Raw genomic sequence first — 12,445 nt, forward strand, 5'->3', positions numbered from 1 at the left:
GGCCAACATGGTGGTGAAATCCTGTCTCTACTAAAAATACAAAATTAGCCAGGCATCATGGCACATGTCTGTAATCCCAGCTACTCAAGAGGCTGAGGCAGGAGAATCGCTTGAACCCAGGAGGCGGAGGTTGCAGTGAACTGAGATCACCACTGCACTCTAGCCTGGGCGACAGAGTGAGACTCCATCTCAAAAAAAAAAATTCAATTCTGGGCTGGGCTCGGTGGCTCATGCCTGTAATCCCAGCACTTTGGGAGGCTGAAGTGGGTGGACTACAAGGTCAGGAGTTCGAGAACAGCCTGGCCAATATGGTGAAACCCTGTCTCTACTAAAAATACAAAAAATTAACCGGGAGTGGTGGTGTGTGCCTGTAGTCCCAGCTACTAGAGAGGCTGAGGCAGGAGAATTACTTGAACTGAGGTGGTGGAGGTTGCAGTGAGCCAAGATAACACCACTGCACTCCAGCCTGGCCAACAGAGCAAGACTCTGTCTCAAAAAAAAAAAAAAAAAAAATCCAATTCTGACAGTCCCCCACTTATAAATAAATCTTATAAAGCAACATGATTTTATTTTGATCTGCTCAATCACCCAGATTATTCTCACACCCACAGATTTGCATATTTCATTCTTAACTCTGTATCTATGCCCCACCTCTAACTGCTGCTGTAAACACTGTTCTGTTGCTACTTCTTATTATTATTATTATTTTTTTTTTTTTTTGAGACGCAGTCTCGCTCTGTTGCTCAGGCTGGAGTGCAGCGGTGCATCTCTGCTCACTGCAAGCTCCGCCTCCCGGGTTCACGCCATTCTCCTGCCTCAGTCTCCTGGGTAGCTGGGGCTACAGATACCTGCCCATGCCCGGCTAATTTTTTGTATTTTTTTAGTAGAGACGGGGTTTCACTGTGTTAGCCAGTATGGTCTCGATCTCCTGACCTCGTGATCAGCCCACCTTGGCCTCCCAATTATTATTATTATTATTTTTTTGAGATGGAGTTTCGCTCTTGTTGCCCAGGCTGGAGTGCAGTGGTGTGATCTCAGCTCACTGCAACCTCTGCCTCCCGGGTTCAAGCGATTCCCCTGCCTCAGCCTCCCAAGTAGCTGGGATTACACGCATGAGTCACCACACCTGGCTAATTTTGTATTTTTAGTAGACACAGGGTTTCTCCATGTTGGTCGGGCTGGTCTCGAACTCCCGACCTCAGGTGATCTGCCCGCCTTGGCTCCCAAAGTGCTGGGATTACAGGCGTGAGTCACCGTGTACAGCCTCTTTTTTTTTTTTTTTTTTTTTTTAAGACAGGGTCTGGCTCTGTCACCCAGGCTGGAGTGCAGTAGCTCAATCATGGCTCACTGCAGCCTCAACCTCCCATACTCAGGTGATTCTCCCACCTCAGCCTCTCAAGTAGCTGGGACTACAGGCATGTGCCACCACGCCCCGCTAATTGTTTGCATTTTTTGTAAAGATAAGGTTTCACTGTGTCACCCAGGCTGGTCATGAACTCCTGGGTTCAAGTGATCCGCCTATCTCAGTCTCCTAAAATGTTGGGATTACAGACGTGAACCACCATGCCTGGCCTCCATTGCTTCTTTATTCAGTACCCTTTAGAATTTTTTTTTTTTTTTTGGCAGAGTCTTACTCTATAACCCAGGCTAGAGTGCAGTGGTGTGATCTCATTTCACTGTAACCTCCACCTCCCAGGTTCAAGCGATTCTCCTACCTCAGTCTCCTGAGCAGCTGGAATTACAGGTACACGTCACCATGCCTGGCTAATTTTTGTATTTTTAGTAGAGACAGGGTTTCGCCATGTTGGTGAGGTCAGGTCTCGAACTCCTGACCTCAAGCAATCCGCCCGCCTTGGCCTCCTGAAGTGCTGGGATTACAGCCGTGAGCCACTGCACCCAACCTAGAATGTATCTTTTCAATTGGGTCTATGCAAGCCTCTACCTGTCTTCCTGGGTCTGGTTCAAAGGCATGTTCCCTGGCTCTCTGGCTGCCTTTCTCAGTATCTGCGAAGGCCTGGATGGCTCATCTTGCATCTTCCACTAGTGCCCAGCCTGAACAAGACTGCTGTCTCTCACCACTCACCAGCTTAATCTCCCCGTTGCCCACAATGACGCTGAACTCGCTCAGATCCTTCATCAGCCCGTTCAGCACCTCAGCAATTCGTTTTCGCTGGTGTCCACTGACCTCCTGTAGCCGCTGCAACTCAGACTCCAGGGACAGCATGGTGGCCTGGGGACAGCCCCTCAGGTCATTCCTGTTGCCATCCTGCGGCTCCCCTGCCCAGCCCAGGCAGAGGCCTCTCCCTTCAAGCAAGACCCTGAGGGCTGCTATGAAGAGAACATAGGCCCTGCAAGAGAGTCTGGAAGGGAGAGGGACTTCGAGGGGAAAGTGCAGTGACAGGGTTGGGGAGGGACTCACAATGCACTGAACAGCAGGGCAGAGGTGCAGCCACCATACCGCCCTGGAAGGATGCAGAGGTTCCCTCAATATGGGAGATGTTCTGTGGTCAGGGAGCTGTTGGGCCATTGGTACACCACTTACCACCTTCTGAGATAGCTCATCCACCAGAAGCTGGTTCTGCTGGCTCTTCTCCTCCACCTCCTGGGACTTCTGGTCATAGTTCACAGCCAGCTCCTCCAGGGCCTGCAGCACTTCCTTCACCTCATCCTTAGCGGCATCGTTCTCTGATTGCAGGTGGCTCAGCTCCCGCTGGACCTTCTCGTTGTCTCCTCGGGTGGACACCAGCAGCTTCAAGGGAGAGGAGTGGCATGTGGGAAAGCTCACTGCCAGTGACCACTTCTATGGCCTTGGGTCTGGGAAGCTGAGCACTCCCACCCAAAATAAAGAGTTAAGAGGAAGTAGGCTTTAGGCTTCATAGAAATAGGGCAACAGAATGAATAATGAAGAAGCCCCCAGACTCTAAAATTTGTGCTTTAAGAAAAGCCCCAGCCGGGCACAGTGGCTCACACCTGTAATCCCAACACTTTGGGAGGCCTAGGTAGGCGGATTGCCTGAGCTCAGGAGTTTGAGACCAGCCTGAGTAACGTGGCGAAACTCCATCTCTACAAAAAATACAAAAATTAGCCATGTGTGGTGGTGCACTTGTAGTCCCAGCTACTTAGGGGGCTGAGGCAGGAGGACTGCTTGACCTTGGAAGATCGAGGCTGCAGTGAGCTGAGACTGCACCACTGCATTCCAGCCTGGGTAACAAATTGAGACTCCATCTCTAAAAAAAAAAAAAAAAGAAAGAAAGAAAGAAAAAAAAAGAAAAAGAAAAGAAAAGCCCCGTGAGGTTCCCAGACTTCTATTGCTTGCGGGAGTGATTAATCCCTAAGCACAAAGCCCCTTCTTCCATCTGATTTTAAAAAGGTCTATTCCATGCCTTCCAGGGATGAACAGAACCCCTTTGCTCTCAGGTCCTGCCCTCCCTCCTGTTACCTCTTCCTGGTCCAGCATTTGCTGCTTGAGTTTCTCTATGAGTTGGCTTTGCTGGTTGATTTCATCATCCTGTTGGAGGCAACAGGGAAAGACAGGTGAAGGGAAGCTACTCCTTCCAGTTTAGACGTAAGAAGTTTGGGGGTAGAGGCAGGATCCTAATAAAAATCCAGATAGTATAAGCTTTGAGTTAGAAACCCCATATCCTACAAGAGGATCACCTGAGGCCAGGAGTTCAAGACCAGCCTGGGCAATATAGTGAAACTCTGTCTCTACAAAAAATTTAAAATATTAGCTAGCCTGGTGGTGCATGCCTGTAATCCCAGTGCAATGAAAGGCCAAGGCGGGAGGATCGCTTGAGGCCAGGAGTTTGAGACCAGCCTGGGCAACAAAGTGAAACTCCATTTCTACCAAAAAAAAAAAAAAAATTAGCTGGTTGTGGTGGTGTGCACCTGTAGTCCCAGCTGCTTCGGAGGCTGAGGTGGGGGAGGATCCCTTGAGTCCAGGAGTTTGAGGCTGCAGTGAGCTATTACTGCACCACTGCACTTCAGCCTGGGTAACAAAGCAAGACTCTTTCTCTCAAAGCAAAATAACAATAATAAATGAAAATAAAAATGTTTTTATGAATAATTATTATTATCATCATTTTTTTTGTTTTTTTGAGACAGAGTTTTGCTCTTGTTGCCCAGGCTGGAGTGCTAATGCACAATTTCGGCTCACTGAAACCTCCACCTCCCAGGTTCAAGTGATTCTTTGGCCTCAGCCTCCCAAGTAGCTGCGACTACAGGGATGCACCACCACACCTAGCTAAATTTTTTTTTTTTGTATTTTTAGTAGAGACAGGGTTTCTCCATGTTGGTCAGGCTGGTCTCGAACTCCTGACCATAGGTGATCCACCTGCTTTGGCCTCCCAAAGTGCTGGTGTTACAGGCATGAGCCACTGTACCCGACCAAGAATTATTAACGAAGTAGGAAACCGTGCATAATATAATGCTGACATAATTACATATACAGGCTGGTCACGGTGGCTCACACCTGTAATCCCAGCACTTTGGGGGGCTGAGGCGGGTAGATCACCAGAGGTCAGGAGCTTGAGACCAGCCTAGCCAACATGGTGAAATACCATTTCTACCAAAAATACAAAAATTAGCCGGGCATGGTGGCGCGTGCCTGTAATCCCAGTTATTCTGGAGGCTGAGGCAGGAGAATCACTTGAACCCGAGAGGCAGAGGTTGCAGTGAACCACAATCGTGCCACTGCACTCTAGCCTGGGTGACACAGCAAGACTCTGTCTCAGAAAAAAAATTTTTTAAAAATTACATATACAGTATATCTCAATTGCATGGTATATGTACAGAGAAAAACAAAAAGTGTTAAGTGTTATCTCTGAATAGTGGATGATTTTAATTTTCTTCTATACATTTATATTGATTTTTCCACATTTCAAGCATGAGCATTTATCCCTTTTAAAACCAGGAAGAAGCAATATAAGTGATTTTCTTTGATCCTCTACCTCTCATCCCACCCGGCGTGTCTCAGTGCCCTGCCTGGCCACCCTCACCTTGTCGTCAAGCTGCTTATAGAGGCGGCGGATCTCCTCCTCGTATTTCTGCCGCTCTTCGGGCGCAATGCGCACCACGATGGATGAGTTGTCATTCACAGGGGTCTCCTCACAGAGCTCAGCTCCCAGGGCTGCCTCCTCCCCAGCCAGGCGCTCCGTCTCAGGCACATTCTCTCCTGCAAAGGGGCAGGACAAGGTGAAGGATGGGAGAAGAAGCTGCATCCACGAGTTCTTCCTTCTCATTCTGCATGCCAAGACCTCTGGGCCCTTGAACTCTCTTGCCAGGTGGACCTTCTACCTTTTGGGAGTCTGGGAGGTAGGTAGTCAGGCCCCTCCCTTCCCTCATGACTGCTCTACTGCACCTGTCCAGAAACACAGTCCTTCTTCCTGGAGACTGAACTGGCCAGAAACATCACCCAAACAGAGTTGGCTCCCAAGCCGCCTCCTCCTCCTCCTCCTCCCACTGCCCCTCACTCCCATCTATCCATCTCTAACCATTGCGCCACCGGCTCAGCTCAGCCTCTAGCTTCGCAATCGTCTCCTTCTGGGCCTTTGTCTTCTCCTTCTCCTTCTCATATTTCTTCTTCCACTGCTCAGCAGTCAACTCCAGATTTACTGAGGCAGTGTTCTTAATGGTCTTTGCCCTGAGTGAGGAGAAGAGGAACAAAGATATGAGACGTACGTTAGACTTGGGTGACCCTGAGGAGAGAGCCGCAGGGGCTGGGATGGGAAGCTGGGTACCAGGGATCCCTCTGGGGACCCTGCCACTGACCGCTGCCCAAACATCAGGGTGGACTTGGTCTCTGCATCATTGTAACTGGACGGTGAGCAACAGATGAACATAGTTGTCCGGCAGTTTCCCCCAAGAGAGTCCTGGAGAATCCTTGTCATTTTGCTGTCACGATATGGAACATAGCTTTTCTGGGGGAGGAAGGAGACCATGAATCAGAAATAAACAAATAAAATTCAACAGGGAATCAGAAAGGATAGTGGTGTCACCCGGGGATCAAGCAACCCATGAATTGGGGCATGATTATATGGTGGCATTAGCAGGTGGGGGAGGAAACGGGGTGGGGCTTGAGGGGTGAGGGGACCTAAGGATCACTCACAGTGCCCTCAGCCAGTGCGGAGATCACATTGCCCAGAGCTGACAGTGACTTGTTGATATTCTTTGCCTCATCCAGCACGGCTCCCTCTGCTCCAGTCTTGCTGACCTACCAGGGCAGTAAGAGATGAGTGTGTATGAGCAGCTGCACATGGAGAGGGCTGTCACTACCTCATTCCAGGGCTCAGTCCACGGAGAAAGGAAGGAATGGGGAAGAAGACGGAGTAAAAGAGATCCTTGGCTGGGATTGGGGAAGGCCCTTCTTCTGTTCCCCTAAACTCTCTTGTCAAACACCACATTGCCCCTAACGCCTGCCACATATTATATGATTCCGTTTTGCTTTTTTGTTTTTTTTTTTCTGAGACAGAGTCTCACTCTTGTTCCCAGGCTGGAGTGCAATGGTGCGATCTCAGCTTACCACAACCTCCGCCTCCCAGGTTCAATAGGTTATCCTGCCTCAGCCTCCTGAGTAGCTGGGATTACAGGCATGTGCCACCATGCCTGGCTAATTTTGCATTTTTTGTAGAGATGGGGTTTCTCCATGTTGGCCAGGCTGGTGATCCACCAGCCTCAGCCTCCCAAAGTGCTGGGATTACAGGTGTGAGCCACTGCGCCCAGCCATATGATTCCATTTATATGAAATGTTCAGGATAGGCAAATCCATAGAGACAGAAAGTAGATTAGAAATTGACAGGGGATGGGGTTAAGAGACAATGGAGAATGGTGTAAACCCGGGAGGCAGAGCTTGCACTGAGCCGAGATCCGGCCACTGCACTCCAGCCTGGGTGGTAGAGCGAGACTCCGTCTCAAAAAAAAAAAAGAGAGAAAATGGAGAGTGACTGTGAATGGATGATGACAGTGTTCTAGAATTGGATAGCGTAATGGTTGTACAACCTTGGGAACATACTACAAACAACTGAATTGCACTTTAAAATGGTGAACTTTATGGTATGTGAATTATATCCCAATACAAATCATTTTTTAGTTAAAAAACAGCTGGCCGGACACAGTGGCTCATGCCTGTAGTCCCAGTACTTTGGGAAGCCGAGGCAGGCAGATCATGAGGTCAGGAGTTCGAGACCAGCCTGGCCAACATGGTGAAACCCCGTCTCTACTAAAAATACAAAAATTAGCCGGGCTTGGTGGCAGGAGCCTGTAATCCCAGCTACTTAGGAGACTGAGGCAGAAGAATCACTTGAACCTGGGAGGCGGGGGTTGCAGTGAGCGGAGAGCGTGCCACTGCACTCCTCCAGCCTGGGTGACAGAGCAAGAATCTGTCTCAAAAAAAAAAAAAAAAAAAAAAGAGCCAAGGACCAGCCTGGCCAACATAGTGAAATCTCATTTCTACTAAAAATACAAAAAAATTAGCCAGGCATGGTGGCGGGCACCTGTAATCCCAGCTACTTGGGAGGCTGAGGCAGGAGAATCACTTCAACCCAGAAGGCAGAGGTTGCAGTGAGCCGAGATGGTGCCACTGCAATCCAGCCTGGGCGACAGAGTGAGACTCTGTCTCAAAAAAAAAAAAAGAAAAGAACCAAGGCTTCCACCCGCCCCATATCCACAGGACCCCCTACCTTCTCACTCCCTGCCAGGTCCACCAGATACAGCTTCCCACTGAGCTTCTGCTCCGTTTCCATGTTCTCCTGCTTGATGTTGATGAGGAAGATGCTGTGGCTCCGAGAGCTATGCTCATTCATGTCTGCAGGAGCAAGGGAGAAACAGGAACTGCACCACTCTGCAGAACTGAGGTCCTCAGCCCCAGGCTTCCACTGACCCCAGTCCCGCCCACCCAGAGAGAAGGCACCCACCAGAACTAGCCCTGCTGCCACATCTCCCAGGCAGCAGGGTCCTACAGACAAAGGGTCCTCCTCCTCTGTGGGGCACAGTGTTTCCTTGCTCACTTTTGAGTCCCTCCACCCCAAAGGACACAGAACACAGGTGGATCCTCAGACTCGAGAGATCCCCTTGTCTCCTCACTCACTGGTAACAGCCACATGACGATTTGATTTCCCTTCATCAATCACATCCAGAATCTCCTCCGGGCTGGACACAAAGCGTTCAGTACAACCCTGTGGGGGACAAATGGACAGTGACCCATACGCTTTGTTTTTTAAGTTTGTATTTATTTATTTATTTTTATTATTATTTTTTTTCCTTTTGAGATGGAGCTCTGTTGCCCAGACTGGAGAGCAGTGTCGAGATCTCGGCTCACTGCAACCTCCACCTCCCGGGTTCAAGCGATTCTCCTGCCTCAGTCTCCCAAGAAGCTGGGATTACAGGTGCCTGCCACCACACCCAGCTACTTTTTGTATTTTTAGTAGAGATGGTGTTTTACCATGTTGGTCAGGCTGGTCTCAAAGTCCTGACCTCGTGATCCGCCTGCCTTGGCCTCCGAAAGTACTGGGATTACAGGTGTAAGCCACCGTGCCCAACTTTGTATTTATTTTTATCTTGTGTATTTACTACTTTTTTGAAACAGCGGTGGGCACGGTGGCTCACGCCCGTAATCCCAGCACTTTGGGAGGCCAAGGCGGGTGTAAACCTGAGGTCAGGATTTCGTGACCAGCCTGGCCAACATGGCAAAATCCCGTCTCTACTAAAAATACAAAATTAGCCAGACTTGGTGGCACATGCCTGTAATTCCAGCTACTCAGAAGGCTGAGGCAGGAGAATTGCTTGAACCCAGGAGGCTGAGGTTGCAGTGAGCCAAGATCAGGCGCCATTGTACCCCAGCCTGGGCAATGAGAGAGAAATTCTGTCTCAAAAAAAAAAAAGAAAAAGAAAAAAGAAAACAGTGTTGCAGTGGCTCACGCCTGTAATCCCAGCACACTGGGAGGCTGAGGTGGGCAGATCACCTGAGGTCAGGAGTTTGAGACCAGCCTGGCCAACATGGTGAAACCCCGTCTCTACTAAAAATACTAAAATTAGCCAGACGTGGTGGCACATGCTTGTAGTCTCAGCTACTCGGGAGCCTGAGGCAGGAGAATCACTTGAACCCGGGATGGGGAGGTTGTAGTGACCCTAGGTCGAGCCACTGTACTCCAGCCTGGGCAACAGAGCAAGACTCTGTCTCAAAAAAAAAAATTAAATTAAATAAGAGACAGGGTCTTGCTATGTTGGCCAGGCTGATCTTGAACTCCTCAAGTGATCCTCCCACCTCAGCCTCCTAAAGCGTTGGGATTACAGGCATGAGCCACAGCCCCCAGGCATGTCTTCCACTAAACTTTGATTTGCAAATTAAACTGCATGCACACTGACCAATGACCTTTCAAGTCAGTATCTTTTCTTTTCTTCTTCTTTTTTTTAAAGACAGGTTCTCACTCTGTCGCCCAGGCTGGAGTGCAGTGGTGCAATCTCGGCTCACCGCAACCTCTGCCTCCCAGGTTCAAGAGATTCTCCTGCCTCGGTGTCCCAAGTAGCTGGGATTACAGGCATGAGCCACCACGCCCAGTTAATTTTTTGTATTTTTAGTAGAAACGGGGTTTCACTATATTGGCCAGGCTGGTCTCGAACTCCTGGCCTCAAGTGATCCACCCACCTCAGCCTCCCAAAGTGCTGGGATTACAGGCGTGAGCCACCATGCCCAGCCAAGACAGTTTCTGATCCCCTAGACTCTCCCTGGCCCCTAGACACATCTCATTCCTCCAGGATATCCACTGTCCAACTTCAGAGTCACTGACCTATGATCCTCCCCAACCCACACTCTCAATACACTGGACCCACATAGGTGCCCCACACCCACTCTCACCTTGACAAATGGCACACGGTTCTTGTCCTCGTGCACAGACAGATTTGTCTTGGTCACTAAATCGAAAGAATGCAGGGTGAGAGCAAGACTAGTACTTCTACCGCCCCCACCTGCACCTTGCAGTCGGCTCAGATGGTGGTTTTCTTCTCTGTGCTAAAGGAAGACTCTCCCTGTGAAGCCTAAACTCCCTGCATGAGCTGAAGGCTCAGTTCCTCCTCCTTCTCCTTAGGGCTCCTGCACCCCAGCCCCAGATCCTCTCAAACTGTTTATATGTAGTCCTGGGCTCCTAAGTCCATCTCCTGACCTTCTCAGTTTTTGGTAATTCTGGCGAATGGAGCCAAAGGACTTGGGTGCTGTGTGCCCTCTGCATCTCTTGTCAATTGGTACCTAATTCCATGTGCAGTATGAGCTCTCTTTTCTCCACCCTCCTCACACACCTTCATCCACTGGGGCAAAACACTCACCATCCAGAAGGTCACGAATTTTGTCCAGGTAAATTTCAAAGTAAGAAACCTGGTTAAGAAGAAAGAAGGAATGTGAAGTAAAGAGGGCCTATCTTAAATCTGGTTCAGGAATCCTACACTAATGTGACCTGCTCAAACAGTGGTGGTGGGAGGAAAAGAACAGAAGAGAACATCTTGACAAAGAACTGTGGTAACCGGAAAGGGAGTCAAGTTGGGGAGCCCAGGCTCTTCAGTGGGTTTATTTTAGATCTTCCCCTCCCAGTCCCTATCTGAATGCCCAGCTGTCGTGCCCTGGTCACCTTGATGTGGAACTCAAGGTTCTCATCCATGGAGTAGATGTGGTTGAAGATGTCTCGGGCAATTCGAGGAATGATTCCCATCAGCTGGGGGTCGTGCAGCTTTCCCTGGCGAGTGAAGGCATTTGAGAGTGAAGCTGGGGCTCAGGGATATTGAGACAACTCAGATATATGCAGGTGAACACCAAGGCAAGAGTCAATAAGAAGAACATCCTAAGTTAGGAGATGGTCACCACCATGTCTGCCTTTTAGAGGAGCAAGGAGATAATTGAGTAGCCCTTTGGACTTCCATTGCTTTTCCAGATCCAAAGAACACTGGAGTAGTGGAAAGGATGATCCACTGCAGTGGGCTGAAGGGATTCCATTACACTTCCCCTAATATTGCCCTTCAGTTCATCCTCTGTACCCATCTATCTGCCTCTGGACCAGGCAATCCTTGATTCCTAGATCTTCCCCCACTGAGATTCCCTGATCTTAACACTCATTAACACTCCTAGCCCCTCAACCACCAGAGCTAAAACCCTCACCTCCATGGTATGTGTTTTCCCTGAGGATGTCTGTCCATAAGCAAAAATGGTGCCATTGTAGCCAGCAAGGACATCTGGAAGAGACAGTAGAGAAAGAGTACTGGTGGAGATAAGTCGGGTAGGAAATGGGGTGCTGAGAAGAGACATTCTAAGAAGAAATCTATTACCTTTGACAATCTGCATGGCACATGCATGATAAACTTGCTCCTGAGTCGTGTTTGGGGGGAATACACGGTCAAAAACATATGGCTTCCCCTGGAATGAAAATAAAAGATATCAGACATCAGCAGGCAGGATGTGAGGGAAAAGAAATACCACAACCTCCTTCCAGCAGCTGAGAAAGGCACCCTTTTCTTCAATGCCCCTAATGAACAGAAATGTGGGAGAATGGCCGGTTGTGGTGGCTCACACCTGTAATTCCAGCATTTTAAGAGGCTTAGGAGGGCAGATCACGAGGTCAGGAGTTCAAGACCAGCCTGGCCAATATGGTGAAACCCCGTCTCTACTAAAAATAAAAAATTAGCCGGGTGTGGTGGCAGGTGCCTGTAGTCCCAGCTACTCGGGAGGCAGAGACAGGAGAATGGCATGAAACCAGGAGGCAGAGCTTGCAGTGAGCTGAGATTGCGCCACTGCACTCCAGCCTAGCGACAGAGTGAGATTCCATCTCAAAAAACAAAAACAAAAACAAGGAAAAGAAATGTGGGAGAATAAGAGAAACTAAAGGTACTGATGCCAGGAGTTGTGTCTGTGGTAGAGGAGTATTGCACAGTGAGATTGCGTTAGGGGATCTTAGTTGTGGTATGATGATTGAGCACTCCACTACCCCAAACTCCTCCTTGGGAAATCAGATGAAAAAAGACAATAGGGCCACAGGAGATGAAAAGTGAAGAACAATTCATTAACACTAAAAAGTATCTCAAGCTAGAAATATCTTCCTCAACAGATCCACATACCCTAATATGGAAAGATCTTCAGATGTACTAAATGAAAGATGCAAAATTAGTGACATATATGTACAGCATGTTCCCTACCATGTAAATGAAATTCAGTCTACACTGAGAGCCTCTGTGGAAACATTAACACAAGCTCTCTTTGTGAAAGGAATATATGCAATCAGATATGTAGGTCTCCCTTTAAGAACAGAACAAGTTTTAATTTGGGCCGGGTGTAGTGGCTCACGCCTGTAATCCCAGCACTTTGGGAGGCCAAGGCAGGCGGATCACCTGAGGTCAGGAGTTCGAGACCAGCCTGGCCAACATGCTGAAATCCCATCTCTACTAAAAATACAAAAATTAGCCAGGTGTGGTG

At 48.9% G+C, this 12,445-nt stretch overlaps 1 protein-coding gene across 1 annotated transcript in view; it reads right to left on the reverse strand.

Annotated features, from left to right (window-relative positions):
* The window catches only part of LOC105474097 (kinesin family member 5A), a 37,496-nt gene that overhangs the window by 12,182 nt on the left and 12,869 nt on the right, over positions 1-12,445 (reverse strand). Inside the window, exons 2-15 of the mRNA XM_071071556.1 lie at positions 11,305-11,392; positions 11,138-11,211; positions 10,614-10,718; positions 10,315-10,363; positions 9,851-9,906; positions 8,084-8,171; positions 7,677-7,801; positions 6,107-6,211; positions 5,770-5,918; positions 5,493-5,641; positions 4,998-5,173; positions 3,440-3,508; positions 2,543-2,749; positions 2,084-2,230 (exon numbers count right to left, since the gene is read on the reverse strand). Coding sequence (XP_070927657.1) covers positions 2,084-2,230; positions 2,543-2,749; positions 3,440-3,508; positions 4,998-5,173; positions 5,493-5,641; positions 5,770-5,918; positions 6,107-6,211; positions 7,677-7,801; positions 8,084-8,171; positions 9,851-9,906; positions 10,315-10,363; positions 10,614-10,718; positions 11,138-11,211; positions 11,305-11,392 — 1,587 coding nt within the window. The remainder of the gene's footprint in view (positions 1-2,083; positions 2,231-2,542; positions 2,750-3,439; positions 3,509-4,997; positions 5,174-5,492; positions 5,642-5,769; positions 5,919-6,106; positions 6,212-7,676; positions 7,802-8,083; positions 8,172-9,850; positions 9,907-10,314; positions 10,364-10,613; positions 10,719-11,137; positions 11,212-11,304; positions 11,393-12,445) is intronic.

The sequence above is a fragment of the Macaca nemestrina genome, chromosome 10 (assembly GCF_043159975.1).
Source record: "Macaca nemestrina isolate mMacNem1 chromosome 10, mMacNem.hap1, whole genome shotgun sequence".
Taxonomy (NCBI): Eukaryota; Metazoa; Chordata; class Mammalia; order Primates; family Cercopithecidae; genus Macaca; species Macaca nemestrina.